General features: G+C 36.5%; 1 protein-coding gene across 6 annotated transcripts in view; it reads left to right on the plus strand.

The window, feature by feature from the left end:
* The window catches only part of MAK (male germ cell associated kinase), an 84,949-nt gene that overhangs the window by 7,275 nt on the left and 58,630 nt on the right, over window positions 1–19,044 (plus strand). For 5 of the 6 annotated variants that reach the window (XM_069103496.1, XM_069103490.1, XM_069103494.1 and 2 more), the window contains exons 2-4: window positions 10,134–10,456; window positions 12,030–12,084; window positions 15,074–15,195. In XM_069103496.1, the coding sequence (XP_068959597.1) occupies window positions 10,356–10,456; window positions 12,030–12,084; window positions 15,074–15,195 (278 nt within the window). In that variant the 5' untranslated portion in view covers window positions 10,134–10,355. The remainder of the gene's footprint in view (window positions 1–10,133; window positions 10,457–12,029; window positions 12,085–15,073; window positions 15,196–19,044) is intronic. The other variant, XM_069103493.1, reaches the window with a different exon arrangement.

The following is a 19,044-nucleotide window of genomic DNA, read 5'->3' on the forward strand; positions in this document are numbered from 1 at the left end:
CTTTTCTATTCGATGAATACTTGTGAGCTGTCCTGTTTAGCTGCAACTTCTTTCTTCCTGTTTAGTTTCTAGCAAGAATGCTGTGATTCTGTTCCTCCAGCATTATGTCCACGCATTGGATACTGGACAAGGAATTTACATTTAGAATACCAATAGTCAAGTTCAAATTTATAAATAAGACTAAAAACTGTATAAGTCTTCGCACTTTTTCCCATCTTTCCACCATTATCACTACAGAAAGAAACAGGATACAAGGGACTGAGGGTCATTTTGTATTTTTCTCCACAAATTCTTACTTTGATGCCTTATAGGTGGTGTGGAGGTAAGCCAATGCTCTCTAAGGTTATGTTAGCTAAATGAAAGGTCTGGCAGGGTCTATCATTATGGAAGGCCTTAGAGGACTTAGTTATGAAGAGGTTTATCACAAGCAGGCTGCCCATTTGATAATGATTTCTTTGGACATAGCAATACATTAAACCAATAAAAGATGAGATTCAGTAGTTTTAAATATTTCTTGCTTTTGGGTTCCAGAAATAACCTTCAGAAGCACAAGATGCAGGGAGGCATAGCTAAATAGTCGCTGATCAGAAAAATATTTGTTAGAGGCTAACATGCTGATTTATTTTGCTTGCCTATGCAGAGAGAACTTCTAGTGGGGGAGGGTTTAGTGTGGCTAGTGATAGACATGAAAAAAATAAGCATCTGTAAAACATTTTAAAATATACAAAAGAAAAAAGTTAAAAAGGACACAAATAGAGCAATTATGTTACTACTTTCTTCAATTTAACTATATACACATATATTTAATATATGTGATTATTTAATAAAATACTAATGTAAATTCACATTTTTATCATATTAATCTCTTTCCTACTTTATATGTTGAAATATTTATTGATGAACATTAAGTTAACAATAAAAAACTGTAAATGAAATTTTATAAGAGCTGATGGTTTTAATTGGTTGCAAGCTTAATATGAGTTAACAGTGGAATATTGCTATCATGAAAGGTAGTGTCACCTACATTAAGAGAGTCATAGTCTGATGAGGTATGCACTGCCCTGTGTGACCACATGCAGAGTGTTGTGTTTAATTCTATGTGTCATGTTTTAGAAAGAATGCTAATAAGGTAGAAAGTCAACTTTCAAAGAAGGCAGCTATGAGGTTGAATGGCCTAGAGCTTATGACAGATGAAGATAGGTTGAAGGAATTTGGGAATGTTTAATTTAAGGAAGAGAAAACTAAGGTTTCTTTAAGTATTTGAAGGATTGTCTTAAAAATGAAGGGATTAGACTTGTTCTGCTTTGTCCTAGAGGAAATAATTAGGAATAATGGATGGAAGTTGAAAAGTAAATTTAAACATTATGTAAAGAAAAACTTATCAAGAATTTGAGCTATCCAGAAATGGAATGAGTGACCTCTGGAGGCAGTGGGTTCCACCTTATTTGAGGTCTTTAGACAAAGGCCAAATGACCAATTGTTAGATATTCTTTTTCTGGTATGTGTTGAACTAGATTTATATGGACTCTGAGTTTCCTTCAAATTCTGAGATAGTGTATTTGTGTACACATGAATGCATAGACACACATGGAATGTGGAGGAAGAAGATGAAATACCTTCTTGGAGTCCTACAGTGTATATCTTTTTGGGGGCTGCCTACTCCTCTGTCTGAAAATTGGTCTCAAACAGGAGTGTTCAAGAACTTTATTAGATTGTTTTTGGTTAATCTTTAGAAAAGAGATCAATTTCTCTTATTTGAACTACATATTTTTCAATAATAGATTTTTAAAAATTGATTTATGGTAGCTGACAGCACTAAGCAAAAATTTTTTAGTATTTGGCTTGTTTTTCCCATTTTGATTGTACCTCTTTCCCCTATGTACAAATTTATTTTCTTTATCATCTAATGTAAATAAATAATTCTGATTATTTTCTTTTCAACAACACTGGCATTTTTAAAACTCCTTTTGAAACTTTAGTCATGGCATTATGGAATGGTCTACAAATCAAGTCAAATAAAAAACTGACAATTTTAATCTAAGAGCTGATTGATATATAAATTAAGCTTTTTTGTCCTCCAGGTGTTCACTGTGTTAATCTTTCTTTAATCCTATCTAAATAGATTAGCAGAATTTCTCTTTAAGGTCATCTTACATAAGTAGAAGAGAAAGAAAATGTAGTTGAAGGGAAGAAAGGATATATTCATGTGTGTTATTTTTGTTAAATATATAAATACTTAGTATAAATATATAATTTACACAAATGTATATATACACAGATTATTATCATTATGTATCGTCATATCAAATATCATTATGTAGAAGAAAAGATATCCTATATAAATGTGTTTTTGTATATGAATGTACATATGGGGAAGAGAATATATACATAGCAGAAAAATTGGACTAAGGGAGAAGTTCAGTGAATAAAATTTAGTTGGCTGATTGAGGAAAATTCCATTTGGGCTATAAATAGTTCTCTATTTAAATTCCTTAAAAATTATATTTATGTGTATATGGTTAAATTCCTTAGATTATACTTATTTGTATATGTCACTTTTACTAAGTTTTATGACAGTATATAAATATGAAAATGTTAATACAAATGAGTGTTATTCTGTCCTTAATTTGCAAAATTCACTTTCATTAGTCAAAACAGACAGGTAGCTATTATAATTAAACATATCTCTAATGGCATAGATAGTGAACTAAATATGCTACATTTTCTTGATTTCAAATATAATATGCTGCCCTATTTTAATAGTATGAAATTATGAATCTCTGCCATACTAACTTGACTTTAGATTATGTGAAATTGTTGGCTTAAGTGCATGAGGAGAAATATCATCCAAATGATTTCGGTATTGTAAGAGAAGGGAAGACACTGTAATAGAAAGTTTTCATTCTCCTGGAAACATATTCACTTGGTGATTTTTAGAAGGTTAGAGCAGTGGTATCAAAGTTAAATAGAAACAGGGCCACTATATTATACATAAAAATCCCTGCTAGTTGCATTTTGACTTAGAAAACCTCATATCAGTATTATCTATATTCTCTTGAATTTTTATATATTTCATTAAATATTTACCAATTACATTTTAATCTGGTTCACCAGCATTGCAACCCATGTTGACACCTCTGGTGTAGAAGAATCTTTTTGAAATGTTTGCTTGGGACCCAGGATTCAAATTTACTGTTTCTGAATATCGTCTAGATAGAGTGCAAAAGCTCACATACGCAAAATGTATACATATTTGAAAACATTTTGATTATGTTTATGATTAATGAATAGGAATTCTTTTTCTCATGAGACTGGAGAAGAAAAGCTGTGAAATGACTTACAAATGGTTTGTGTTTCAAAAGCTAATTTTTTTAATCAGTTGTTTGGAATTCCAAATATATTTTCCTGTAGAAGCAATGCTGTAGATTGTGATTTATAGAGTAACCCATAAAAATCAAGTTAATCTATTATGTAACTGAAGTACTAAAACTAGCCTAACTTATGATTCTCCAGGGCATATAGATCATGTGGTTGTGGGGGGAAAGGAGAAAGGAAGCAAGGAAGGAAACAAACATTTATTACCATTTTCTCTGTGCCAGAAAATGTGCTAAAGTTTGGAGATAACACATACAAGAAGAAAGATGGCTGCCCTCAAAAGAGTTTACATTTTAATGGAGGAAGACAGCAGAAAAAGTGGGAGGAGGAGGGAGAGGACCTGGTTTTGAATCTAGAGAAAGTTGGGTTGAGAGCCCTTTTGAGGAATAAAGGCCAGCTATCCTAGGACAGAGAAGGCCTTGTGGAAGGTATATCCCTGGGTAAGGTGGTTGGCAAGGAGGCCCCAAAGGCCAGGGGACTTGTGGGATCCAATAATTAGAGAGGCATGGTTTTGAAGTCCAGAATGTCAAGAACAAGACCAGGAAATGAATGAAAAAAACAATTTCCTTTTCCTTTCCTGAGTCATCCAAAGTTCTCATCCAAATACCAAAGGAGGTAAACTATGTCTTCTATTCCTTCCTATCTATGCATCTTTTATACCCTCCTGTGGTTCCCAGGAATCCTGAGCCTTCATTCTGCCTGGCATTCTGCCGCTGCAACACCTGACTCAGATTTTTCAGTGTTTCATGTTCCAAAATTACCTGTCTCTCTTCTCATCTTTATCATTCTTCATCCATCAAAATTCCCGTTTCCTCCGTATACTTGTTCTTTGCCAGATATCCGTAAGAAGGTAGTGGGATTAAATAAATACATACTGAGATGTCTGACTCTTTGTGACCCCAATTGGAGTTTTCTTGGCAAAGATACTGGAATGGTTTGCTTTACAGATGAGGAAATTGAGGCAGACAAGGTTAAATGACTTGCCCAGGTTTACAGCTAGTAAATGTCTAAGGCCAGATTTGAACTTAGGAAGATGAGCCTTCCTGATTCTAGACCCAGGACTTTATCCACTGTGCCACCTAACTGCCCCCAAAATAATAACAACAATAAGGTAGGGATGCTTCATATATCCTTTGATCCTTCTTTCCATGGCACACAGATTTTTAAAGAGAATGCTTATGGGCCTAAATGAATCTTTTATTGATAATGTTTCCTGTAGCATACCAGACATGGGGGACAGGCAGATAAAATTCCTGAAGCATAGAATTAGAGTGTTTTGTGCATGGAAGAACCAGGATGCCAGTATCATTGGACTGAAGTGTATGCATTGGAATTGAATAAGTCAGTGAAAATCTCAACAGTTTAGGTGGAATGACCCCGGTGTAGGCACCTGGATAGCAATTGGCCTGTGAAGTGGCCTCCTAGTCCCCACCTCTTGTTGCCTGAAACTCTTCACTATTAAACTACCTGAAGCACTACCAACAAGAAATTCATTATATTTGACCTTAAATGTCATAGGGAGCCACAGGAGTTTGAGTAGAGTGACATGGAAAATCATTTTGGTGACTATCTGAAAGACAGATTTGATTGGGGAGACACTAGAGACAAGGAAGACCAGTTAGGAGCCTGTTATATAGTATTAGGGAAAAGGTAATTAAGACATGAATTAGTTGTCATGACAATGTGAGTAACAAGATGTGGGTCACATGGGAGAGTTTGTGTGGAAATAGAAATGACAAAATTTGTCAACTGATTGAATATATAGAATTGAGTACAAATGAGGAGTCAAGAATGACACTGAGGTTGTGAGCCTTAATGACTGGAAGAATAGTGATACCCTCAACAGTAATAGGAAATTTTGGGAGAGAGATGCATTTGGGGGAAAAAGAAACTCTGTTTGGGTCATGTTGAGTTTGAGGGGCCTATAGGACATCCAGTTTGAAATACCCAAAGGGCAGCTGATGATGTGGGACTAGGGCTTAGGAGAGAGAGTAGGGCTAGAGATATAAACCTGGAATAATTTACACAGAGATGATAAATGAACCCATGAAGTCTAATAAAAGATACTTGGAGAGTATAAACAGAAAAGTGGGCCCATGGTGAGTGGATATGACATGGGTGATGATCAAGCAAAGGAGATTGAGACTGTACAGAAAAACGTGTAGGACAACCAAGAACAGTGTCACAAAATCCAGATGGGGACATCTAAAATGAAAGGGTGGTTGAGAGTTTGTGGTATTTCAGTGAAATCAAGGAGGAACAGTAGTGTGGGACAATGAAAGGTGTCCTGATTTTAGAGTCAGACTACCTGATTTCAAATTTTACTGCTGAGTGACTTTGGGCAAGTCAGGTTTTCTTTCTGTCTCCATTTCTATATCTGTAATATGGAAAGATTAGATGAGATCAGGGGTGGGGAACCTGCCACCTTGAGGCCACATGTGGCCCTCTAGTTCCTCAGGTGTGGCCGTTTGACTGAATCCTTAATAAAAGGATTTGTTCTCTAAAACTTGGACGCTATCAAAAGGCAGCACCCAAGGACCTAGAGGGCCACATGTGGCCTCCAGGTCGCAGGTTCCCCACCCCTGGATTAGATGGTTCTTTTCCAACTTTAAACCTATATAATAGCATAATCATCTATTCCAACTTCCATGTTATGAAGCAGCAAGGTGGCAGAGGGGTACCCGAGTGCTGAACTTGAAATCAGGAAAACCTGAGTTTGAATCCTGCTTCAAGTATTTACTAGGTACGTGATTCTGGACAAGTCTCTTAATCTCTTTGGGCCTGAGTTTTCTTTGTAAAATGAAGACTGGATATGTCACATCCCTTTCAGCTCTAAATCTGTGGTCCTAGGAAAAGGCCATCACATTTGGCAAGAAGTCAGTGCTACTTTATAGAATTTGATTTGAGGTTGGAAACTAGATTACAGAGTTTAGAAGAAAAAAGTGAGAGGATGACAATAAATAAGACAAATACCAAAAACTTATAAGATGGGGCGACAGCATTTCTTTTTTTTTGGAGGGAGTAACTTGCCCAAGGTTTTACGGCTAGTTTTTTTGTGTGGGTGTTAAATGTCTCAGTCCGGAACTGAACTCGGGTCCTCCTGACTCCAGGGCCTGCGTTTTACTCACTGTTCCACTTAGCCGCCCCCCACAGCTACAGCATTTCTGAGAGGAAAACTTGACCCTGGGCAGGTCATCTAACCTCTCAGTGCGCTAGACCATTGTTGTCAAACTAAAATACAAACAGGGCCACTAAACCATACATAAGGATCCTGTTATAGGCACATATTGATTTAGAAAACTACACATCAACTTTATGTTTTATTGCATTTTAGTTAATTTTTAGAAATATTTCCCAATTACATTTTAATCTGGTTCATATGTTTGACACCTCTGCTCTAGGCAACTGTAAATTATGAAGTGCTAAACTGTATTAGTAGAGGGAGTTCCCTTTATCCAGGACTTTACTGTTCAATGAAATCACTGGTCCAAACACGATCACTGTCTTGAAAATATTAATATTATGTAAATGTCAAAACTGAAACACAAAATTCTCTGAAAGTAAAGAATTGTTTTGTTGTGTGACAGAGATGAAACTAGTGCCAGTATTTTCAGGGTTTTCTCTTCTTTTAACAACAGAAAGTTAACAATCAGAACCAAATGAAATTTGAAAATAACAAGCCATATTTTTTGGATTAACAGCCTTGATGGTATTCTCTAAATATGTGCTAAAATATTATGCCTGTTCATCAGTGATGATAGTAGAGACTGTAGGACAGGGGCTTACAAAGAGCAGACATCACAGAACAGGAAAACATCTAGCCTGAAAAATGGGAAAAGAAAAGTTCATTCCAAGCAAGATGCTGTACATTTTCTCTGCTTCTGAAAATTCAAAGAGAAATAAAGCAGTTCAACTGCAAACTTTGAGGAAACTTTTTTGTTTTATCAAGTTTTTAATGTTTAATAGTGACTTTTATCCTGAAACACCAGTTGCAATTACGGTGCATATGTATCACGTGTGTCACCGTTAATTTAGTGCCTGAAGGGATCTTAGAGGTCATCTAGTACAACCTCTTTCAGTTTACCATTGAGAAGGGTAATAGAGATAGTAAAGTGATAGGGCTAGGATCTGGATGTACGTCCTCTGACCCCAGATTCTGTGTTCTTTTCACTGTAACACGATGGTCATGACCCTATTTTGGGCTCTGTTGCTTTCAAGTTGTAAGTAAGTTGTTGGACCTGAGATTTCATTGTTGCAGGAAACTTCTAGATGAGGAGACCACCCCCTCTCCACCCTCCAAGGATAGGTTCGCACTTCTGTGCCACCCATGGTCTTAAAGAGTTGCTTAGAGAACTGAGAGGTTAAATGATTTGTCCTCAGAGTCACAAAGTCAGTCAGTATGTGTCAGAGGAGGGACTCTCACTCTAAGGTATGCTTTCCACTTATGCTGACTAAAACATATTAAAAAATAAGGTTAATTTTAACTCCATTTGAAATAAATCTGTCAATGTATATGAAATGAAAATGGAAGTATTTAAAGTGTTCAGTGTTATGAGTGATGAAGTTTAGTAGCCTGTGCCTGATTAGTATTCATTAAATTTCAATAAGATCAGTTGGAAAATAAGTCATGGTTCTTCTGTTAGGCTGCTGCTTCTTTCTTTTTCTTTTTTTTTTTTTGCCTTTTTTGTAGGGGGGAAGGCAGAGCAATTGGGATTAAGTGATTTACCCAAGGTCATACAGCTAATAAGGTGTCAAGTGTCAGAGGCCATATTTGAACTCGGGTCCTCCTGACTCCAGGGCCGGTGCTCTATCTACTGTGCCACCTAGCTGACCCTGTTAGGTTTCTTCTACTGCTTTCGTATCTTTTGACAATACCCAGTACTCTTAATTTTACTATACAAAGAGATCACCTTTTCATATTTTAAAATCAGCTATTGCTTAGGTTTTTTCTTCTAGAATTCAGGGAACTATTTGATAAATATTAGTATTTTAGAAGTCAGCAGACGGGTTTTACTTATAGCTTTGCTTCTTAGTTGCTGAGTGATGTTGGCTAAGTCACTAAAACCAACTCAGTACATGTTTCCTTATCTGTTAAATATGCATAAGACTTGCATTACACAGCTAATAAATGGTAGAGTCAAGATTCAAATTCAGAATCCTGATTCCAAGTCCTTGCTTTTTCTATTGCTTCATACTGTAGTCTCCAAGGAATGTTTAGATATTTTATTTTGTCAGTTAATTTATTTTATCTCCTTCCCATTCTTTATTATGAAAAGTAAAACCAAAACCCTTGTAACAAATATAGAATAGTCAAAACAAAAAAATTTCCTCTAGGTCATGTCCAGAAATATGCTTCTTATTTTGCATCTTGAGTTCATCATTTCTCTGTCAGAGAGTAGGTAGCTGTACTTCATTGTACATCTTATGGAATTGTTGGTCATTGCATTGATCAGAGTTGTTTAAAAATATGGAATGATTCATAAGTTTTCATGCCATGATGTGTCGGATCCAGAATAGAGTTTTCCTCTGTTGGTATTTTTACCTTTTGAAGGATGAAATTATTAATTAAGGCAAATCAAGAAAATATTAGTCTCTCTGTATTGGGGGGGAGAGGGAAGTGGGAGTAAGGGGGACAGGGAGGAAAAAAGGGAAGAGAGAAGGGGGAGAGGGAAAAAAGGATGGAGAGAGGGATCTTCAGCAGATGTTTAGGGAATTGATTATTTTTTGATAGTACATTTTTGAAGAAATAAGTTTTAGATATGTTTCATTCCACAAATGATTCATTGTCAAAACCTCACAACATTTTTCTAATGCATATTAAAACATTTAGCAAAAAAACTGTCAGCTCAAAATTTGCAGGTAGCTCCTAGGGTGCTTCCTCTTATATGTGGGGTTCCTAAGAAGATTACTACAGATTCATTGTACTTTGTTAGGTATGCGCAAATCTGTTATTTAAAAGTGCTGATATAATTATCTAAAATAAAAATGCTTAGCTTTTCATGTAACTAGCTAATCATTTTTTATTTTTCTTGTTTAGATAGATAAATTCTTATTTATGCTATAATGTGATCCAGAGTGGAAAAATTATTTTGTGATTTCATGATGGGGGTTAAAACTGTCCAACCCAAAATGAAAAGAGACTGAAGCAGAGCTCTGAGCCAATGACATTTTACTAAAGGGTCTATAGTCCCCTCTAATGAAGTGAACATCAGATCTTCCTCACAATATGAGATGCCACATTCTTCCAGTATTTGTTTTTATAGGGTTTGATACATGGCAAAAAACAGAATCTCATTAGTTGATAGACCTTGCTCTTGAGGGCCAAAAATGACATATCAGTGCCGGGGGGGGAATGGGCATCTCTACTAAAAGGTCATAAGATGGTCATCTGCTCATATTGGACAAGAGAGAGTGATGCAGAGATGCAAAATTAAATTGGAGGACTTTCCAAAGCATCCCACTTATACTGGGTTGGATATGGAATTTGAGTAAAACAGGATGGAAATATCTTTGTCATCATTCTTGTGGTTGTTCAGGGGAGCCTCATAACTTGGTAAATAAGTAGTGAATGTTACATTTAAAGTTTGAGGCCCATTGTAAGAATCTATCAACCTAATTATCCCAGCATGATTTCTGTAAAATATACTGATTAATACTGATTGGAATAGAGTAGGGATTGAAATGAATTATTTCTCACATCATCTCACATTGAAGTCTCTAAAGAAAACTCATCTTATTCTTGTTTTGCTTTTTTAAAGGATGTGAATAAGAATGGACACATTATTTATTCGCCAGATTCTTTATTCCTGGATCTCATGAACTTATAATCTCAGGGAAGACTGTATATTAAATAATGATACACCAGTCACAAATCTAACAACATTTTGAAGGAAAAGAAAGATTTTTTTTAAAGAGCATACAAGTTTCTTCTCTACAAGTAAACAATTTAATTTCATAACTGGCTGCATCCATTTTCCGAAATGAACCGATATACAACTATGAGACAACTAGGAGATGGCACTTATGGGAGCGTACTTATGGGAAAAAGCAATGAATCCGGAGAGCTGGTGGCTATTAAAAGGTAGCATTTTTGTGATATTAACAAATTAGTTTTTTAAGCCAGTTCATAGTTTACTGTTAGTTTGAGACTCATGGAATCTATAGTCTGTTGGAGTTGGGGGTACAACATGAACAGAGAGAGGCTGGTACAAGGTAAGGAGTGAAGGGGAGAAGGAGAGAGCAGTAACTAGAGAACACTAATACCTAGGGAGATCAGGAAAGGAATCACGTAGGAGTGGACGTCTGAGGTAAGAAAGAAAAGGTTTCCTAAAGGTGGAGATGAGGAAGAAGTATATTATGTGTTGGGCGTATGGTTTGTGCACATTCACTGAGGTAGAGGAGATGGCACCTCATGTTGAGGGAACAGCAAATAATTGAGTTGCCTAAAACATGGAGCAAGTGAAAAGGGACTAATATAAAGTAAGGCCAGAAGGCAGGAACCAGATTGAGGAGGGCCTTCAGTTCCAGGCTAAGGAGTATTTATTCTAGAGGCAATAAAAGAGTTTTGAGCAAGAGAATGTCAAGACCAGCCTTGTCCCTGGGAAATGAGGGGGTTAAAATAGATGACTTCTAAGATCCCTTCCTCTCTAGCATCCCCTCTTGGTTATCAGAAAGGTTAAAAAATCCAGCATAAAATTGAAAAGAAACCTACAGTGTTCTTGGCTGACATATAGGCTCCTCCTTCTACCTTACCCCACCTGAAGTACTTCCCCTCCACCCTAGCCCCTTTCTGGGCCAGCCTGCCCTGTGTTCCCTACAGAGCTCACATCTCACAGGGCAGCCCATCATACTTTTAACTTTGTCATTCTATCACTGGAGCTTTTATAATGGAAAAGTTTGGAATACCATGCAAAGGTCTGTTCCTTCTGGAGCAACTGATCTTTCAGCTGCCCGGAAGCTGTGCTTCTCCATCTCTCCAATCAGGCAGAATGGACTGCAAGCTGAAGAACTATCACAGTGATTGGTACTAAAAGGGATGAGCTTATTGGCTCGGGGGTTCCTCCTTCCTCTCTAGGCTTAGATTCTTTTAGTCCCCCAACCCCCAATGCAGAGTGGGAATCTAACCTTTCTCCTAGCTAGAGTAGGAGTCTCCTTCTGTCCCATTTTATCTCTGTCTATGGATTCACTCTGCCAAAAAACACTCGCTTCCCACTCCTTTCTCCTCAGAGAAGTAAAAGCATTGGGGTGGCTAGGTGGCGTAGTGAATAGAGCACCAGCCCTGTAGTCAGGAGGACCTGAGTTCAAATCCAGCCTCAGACACTTAACCCAAGAAACCAGTCATGTGACATTGGGCAAGTCACTTAACCTCAATTGCCCTACCTTCCCCTCCCAAAAAAAGGCAAAAAAAGAAGTAGAAGCATGGTAAGAGGTTCTTTAAATTTTCCTCTTGACACATCTGCTCCTGAGAGTTTGCTTCAGGTTATGGTTATGAGTTAAACTTATTAGGGGCACAAAAGGATTCACATAGTAGGAAAGATTATTAGCTATCTATTAATAATTGAGAAAATTAAACTATTTTCTTAACACTAACCATCAGTGCAATAAGAAAATTGAGGTCTTCCAATATACACTAAGTCTTTCTTTATATGTTTCAGGATGAAAAGGAAATTCTATTCTTGGGATGAATGCATGAGCTTGAGAGAAGTTAAGGTAAAATTCTAGAAGACACCAGAAATTCATCTATTCCTGCCCTCTGTCTCCATGAAAGGCTGTAGCAATATCATCTACAACATGTTTGCTTATCTTATTCTTAAAGATTTTTTAGGAAAAGAGACTATGTAAGCTCCCTGGGTCATCCTTTTAGTGGGTTTTTTTCTTAAACCTAACCTAAATTTTTCTTGCCATAACTTAAACCATTTTTTAAAAATTTTCTTATCTACGGATATAGAGATAAATTGATGGGCTTCTTGTTTATTATGATACTTCATGTCACTTTGCTTCACTTTTAGTTATTCAACAAATACTGCAAATCTATGGGCAAAGTATTGTGCCAGCCATGGGGATACAAAAAGGAAATGTCTATAGGCCCTCACTTCACAGAGCTTAGTCTTATAGGGGGCATATGTCATATACTAAAAAAATGATAATATAAGGTAGAATATGACAGAGGCAACACAGATGTATTCTAGGACAATTTGAGGAGAGGATATCACATTGGCGGGGGGAGGGAGGGAGTAAGCAGGGAGAACATGGCACCAGTGGAAGCCTTTGAGGAAGAAAAACATTTTTGTAGGCAGAGTTGAGGAATATGTCCATGCCAGGCATAGGGATTCGCCTCTAAATTCTTGAAGGCTTTGCCCAAGGACAAGCCTCTCATATTATACCTTTGTACAAGATTAAAAAGGTCAGACATGTTATCTCACACAGGAAAAATTTTGAGCACACATACATTGACAGATTGTGTCTTCTGAAGACCAATTTAGCTAAGGTTCATGACCAGTAGGTTGGCCATCTAGTTCATAAATCCTTTGGCAATAGCAGCTCAGGTAACAAAAATTTAAAAATGACTCACAGTTCTGTGCATCCTCCTTCTGCTTCCATATTTCAAGGATAGAGTGGCAGATGGAATAGTAGTTAGCCTACCTCAGATACTTAACAGATTGTGACTCTGGCATCAATACCTACAAACCCGTATTTCAGTTTTCTCACTGTTACAAAATGCTTAGGAGAATATTCTACACGTATATCAAGGGTATCCTTGAAGAAAATATGAAAATTAACAAGTAGGCTTTTACAGGCAGTTTTTTTTACAGCAACTTATATCTTTACAATCATATAATTAGTTTACTGAAAGACAAAGAATACACGATCTTGCTTCTTTTGTTTATTGATTACAAAACTGTCTTTAAATTGTGAGAGTAATATTCATCCTAAAAACCTCTTCTTCAACAAAAAAGTCTTTCATATATGTGTATATATATATATCATTATCATTATCATAAAGTTCCTAGATGAGTAGAACCACAAAGATTAACTGTTCACTGTCTTCTGTTAATGTCACATGAGGCATAAAACAGAAAGATACACATTTGCTAAGGTGTTCACCACTGTTGAGGAGGATGTTCTATGAAGGATCTAAATAGGAAATGTTCTTCATAGATAGAAGGTCCTCTAGATGATCCCATTTACAGATGATCTTGTGCTGATTTCATCAAGCCCTGAAACATTACTCTGCCTCCTAAATGAAATCCATGTTTACTCAAAGGAGATTAGCCTGAAAATGGAAAAGCTATGTGGATGAAAAATGCCTTTTGTCTAGATGATGACATACATTTGAATTGCTAGTCATGATATATGGTAGAAAGTGCTGGGCTTGGAGTCAGGAAGACCATATAAGCACTTTGAGGACAGATACTGTTTAATTATTGGTTTTATATTCCATGTACCTGGCATGTATCTGACATGTGGTAGTGCTTAATAAATACTTATTGATAGATTGAAGATCTGTTTTCAAATCCTGCTTCAGATATTAACTAGCAATGTGGCCCTTTATAAATCACTTAACATTTCTGAGCCCCAGTTTCTTCACCTGGAGTACAGGAATAATATTAGCACCTCCCTTACAGAGGATAAGATAAATATATGTATCTTGCTTTCTCCATATATTTCTTCTGACTACATCATTGTGAAGATACAAGTTGCAGCAGAAAATTGTAAAATCCTGTTTACTTCTTATATTAATATCAAGGTTACCCCTCGATAGATATGTAGATTATTCTCAAAAAAGATTTTGTAAAGGTAAGAAAGTAAAAATATGAATTGGCAGGTATTGACACCCAGGATCTTCTAGCTAGTATTTTGATATGCTGAAATTCAGTGTCATCTTTTTTTATACTATAAAGTACTTAAGAATATTGTCATATTCAACTTTTTGGGAACATTGGGTAATTTGTTTATGTGAATAAACTATATTAGATGTCAAACTTTTATGCTTTAGATCTAAGAATGATAGACATTTTCATATTTTTAGGCCAAGCAAAATATTTTTCATGTTTTCAAATGTAGCAACATTTTCTACTCATGTAAACAGCTTGCTAGTGATGGCTATGAATTTCATTCTCTCTTTTATGCAGAAATGACAAAAGATTAGGGAAAAGTAGTATATAATAATTTTTTCTTTCATTTGACTCTTCCAGTATTCATATGGAATATTAATTTTGCCCTGAGATGTCAAATTAAAGATTTATTACTTAACTTAAGCAGAACTAACTGATTGAATGGCAGCACAATTTATTGTTTGAGAGGATGCTTGCTATAATGAAAGGAGCATTGTGTGTGGAGTCAGAGAACTTGAGTTCAAATCACACATCTGCCACTAACTTCCTTTGCAACTGTGAACCAAGTAGCTTAGCCTTTCTGGGCCTCAGTTTACTCATCTATAAAATGAGGGGGTTAGATTATAGTAGATGATCTCTAAGGTACTTTCCAACTCTTTCTATATCTGTAATCCTATGATTTAAAAACATAAAATTGTCAAATAGATCTGAAAATAATACCACCTAGGAAGGCACAAATGAATAAAAATAATGTGATAAACTGGTTGTTAGAAGTGGTTCAGATGAGAGGTCATCAGCTTTTATAATGCTACTATGAAAACAATTATTATTATATATCTCAGTTCATATTTTTTGCTTTGTAGTCTCTGAAGAAACTAAATCATGCCAATGTGATTAAATTGAAGGAAGTTATCAGAGAAAATGACCATCTTTATTTTGTGTTTGAATACATGAAGGAAAACCTCTATCAGTTAATGAAGGACAGGTATGTCTCTCTTTTAAGATATATACAAGTATGTAAATTGCTCCCCCACCCACCCATACTGTTTTTTCCATTAATTTCGTGGATGTGTCAAATATTTTGAACTTTTATTATTGAAAGTCATCTTTAAAGGAGGTAAAAGACCCATATGTAGAAAAATATTTATACCAGCTATTTTATGGTGGCAAAGAACTGAAAACTAAGGGGATGTCCACCAATTGGGGAATGACTCCACAAGTTTTGGTATAGAATGTGATGTAATACTATTTTGTTATAAGAAATGATGAATGGGATAGCTTCAAAAAACCTAGGAAGACCTGTGTGAACCTGATATAAAGTGAAGTAAGCAGAACCAGGAGAACAATCTACATGGTAACATCAATATTATAAAGATAATCAATTTTTTTAAACTAAGTAACTCTGATCAACACAATGACCCATCACAGTTTCAGAGAACTCATGATGGCACATGCTCTCCAATTCCAGATAGAGAACTGATGGATTCAGAGTACAGATTGAAGCATATTTTTCTCCTTTCCTTTTCTTGCCTTTTTAACAGAACATGACTAATGCAGAAATTGTTTTGCCTGATTATATACATAGCACGCATGCATACATACATATATTTATAATAGATTTTTACTTTTATGGCTTTCTCCCTGGGTAAGGAATGGGGAAGGGGACAGAGAGAATTTGGAACTGAAAAGTTATCATTACATTTGCCTCACACCTTGGGGATGGGGAGGACAGTCCACAGATGTGGAACATTGCATCTAACACCAAGTATTTTCAGTGTAATAGTTTCACCAATCATTTTTCCCCCTTCTTTAACTTAAATTACGTTGCTACAAAGGATGGCTCTCTGGATGGAGGTGTATATAGAAGAATCTAGGCAATGTAAAAATATGTTCAAATAAAGTTATCTTTAAAAGCGAGCAATTGAAATATATTAAACATCATATGTCACAAAAAATAAAATTTGACATCCAAGGAACAGGTGAGATGTAGCCATTAAGTAATAGTATCTTTCTATATAAGATCTGTGTATAATAGAGTACCTCTAAAGTCAGTTTTTTTATTACCAAGAATTGTCTGCAAGGCATGAAAAATATCTTATACATTTTTTAAAGAAAATCCGTTTATAATTTAGCATTAAATCAAATGGCTGACCCAAGCAAAATTGTAATATAAATGAAGTTCATCTTCAGGGCTCTCTTCCCCTTTGGTGGTCATCTTCTCCCAAATATCTAATATCCTTATTTCTCACCTGTTAAAACCAGCATTGAGGAAAGCATCAAATAAAATCTTTACTTACAGCATATAAATAATTGGAAAATATATGGCATCCTGCCTACTGAGATAAGTTGACTGCTGACCACAAGGTCCCTCTTCCAAAGGCAGCTGATAGGTGTCAGGAGGCAACATGATGATCAACTAGAAAGTCCTTCATAAAAAGACATCAGGGAGGGAGAGTATGGTAACATCAAGGGAAATCATGTAACACAAATTCATATGTGATACGGAATGTGAAATAAGGAAAGTAAGGACAGTGTTGACAAACCTGGGCAAGGTATCAGGGCGAAGAACAAGAGAGGAACAGAGCCTGTGGGGAATGAAAACCAGGCTATAGAGCAAGATACTTGTATGTCTGAAATCAATGGTCCTTCTTTTTTGTCTTAGCAGCTTTGTGTTTGGCCTTTCTTGGTCAGTTGACCCTTCCCTTTTGTTCTGGAGTATATATGCATAGCACATGATCTCCTGTACTATTCATTCTCCAAGGCCACAGGGCTAGGGTTTATAGGGGAAGTACAGATAAAATTATTAATACTGAGGCATGCAATTTGCAAGCTGGTTTCTAAGTTACGTTGTCCAGGTCACAGTCCTCCCATTTGAGCAAACAATGGTGGCATCTCTGTCTTCACTGGCAATCCAAGATGGTGCATGGACTATGACTCCCCCTTGCACTTCCAAAAACAGTGGGAAAAGTGGACCAGTGGGAATGATGTTTCAGGAGCAAGTTGGATCTTGTGCAGGTGTGTCCAGTAAAAGAGATGGTAGAGGGATAGTTAGGGGGTGCAGTGAGTAAAGCGCCGGCCCCGGAGTCAGGAGGACCTGAGTTCGGTTCTGGCCTCAATACAAAAAAACTAGCCATGTAACCTTGGGCAAGTTACTTACCCCCAATTGCCCTCCAAAAGGCAAAAAAAAAAAATACATTGGGCAGCGCTAGGTGGCTCAGTGAATAGAGCACTGGCCCTGGAGTCAGGAAGATCAGAGTTCAAATCCAGCCTCAGACACAACACACACACACACACACACACACAGTCCACAGATGTGGAACATTGCATCTAACACCAAGTATTTTCAGTGTAATAGTTTCACCGATCATTTTTCCCCCTTCTTTAACTTAAATTACGTTGCTACAAAGGATGGCTCTCTGGATGGAGGTGTATATAGAAGAATCTAGGCAATGTAAAAATATGTTCAAATAAAGTTATCTTTAAAAGTGAGCAATTGAAATATATTAAACGTCATATGTCACAAAAAATAAAATTTGACATCCAAGGAACAGGTGAGATGTAGCCATGTGACCTTGGGCAAGTCATTTAACCCCAATTGCCCTCCAAAAAGCAAAAAATAAAAATAAATTTAAAAAAGAGATGGTAGACTCTTAAGGAAGTGGAAAGTTAGAGTCAGATGTTCTAGAGTGAAAAGATAAGTGAAGGTCTAATGATATGATCTAACATTCTTGGAAGGTAGAGTAAAAATTTCTAGTAGACAGCCATTCCTGCTGTCATATTTTCAGTGATTCCTTCAGGCTTCAATGTTAACCTCTCACGTTATCCTGCCTTGCCAGTTTCTAAGGTGGCATGAAGATCTGCTTGAATAACCTCAATATACCAGTATGGTGTTTGTTTTTAAAGTTAAACTAACTAAAGAACTGGGCTGAGAGGATCTGGCACTGTTTTAGTTTATGTTCCAGTGGTCCATGAACACAGTTATTAGGAATTGTGACTCTTCAAAGTCTGCCTTACATGACAGCAGTACTTTTGCCTAGATGAAATGGTTGTGCTCTGCCTCTTGATATAGTATTATGTCCTCTGTCTAACAGTAATAGGTTGACTGTAAGGTAATATTTTGGTCATAAAGACTTTCAAGGACCAATCAATTTGCCAAGTCAATGGGGGGGGGTGAAATCACACATACTTAAAGTATTGAAAGTAATTTGCAAGTCAGTTCATGAGTCTATGAGAAAATAGCCTCCACTTCTAAGGCATCAGTTTGTTTTTAAGGTCAGGGGTGTGCCTGCAGAACAGTGGTGAACTTCCTCTTTAGTTCCTGGAATTACTTGCTCAGTAGTTTCTATTCGGGCAAGAGAATGCATTTGGAGTCCTTAGAATATTTGCCAGTGGGGTCATAAGAGATACAAATCTTTTAATGAATTTCTAATATATCCAGTAAATCCCAAGAATCACTGAAGATCTTGTATGTTCTTGAGAAGCCCCTAACACTGTCTTCCTATCAAGTGCCCAAGAAATTCCATTGTCTCCTTGTCTGGAGATCTCATCATTCATCTAGTTGGGCCTATCCAAGATGTATGTATTATTAAACCTTCAACAGCTCCCTTTTGCTAGTAGGATTAAATTACAAACTCCTCACCTTGGTATTTTAAAGCCTTTCACAATCTGACTTCAGTCTAACATTCTAAACTTATTTCACATTAGTCCCTTCACACACTGTATTCTAGCCAAACTAGCCTGTTTGCTGTTCCCCAAAATCAGCAGTTCACCTTACAGCTTTCTGCCTCTGCACAGACTGTATTCTATTCCTGGAATACATTCCTTCTCCAGCTTT

This window comes from Petaurus breviceps, unplaced genomic scaffold (genome assembly GCF_028583685.1).
Source record: "Petaurus breviceps papuanus isolate PSGF00001 unplaced genomic scaffold, PetGlider_PUasm1.0 582, whole genome shotgun sequence".
In the NCBI taxonomy this organism is placed as follows: domain Eukaryota; kingdom Metazoa; phylum Chordata; class Mammalia; order Diprotodontia; family Petauridae; genus Petaurus; species Petaurus breviceps.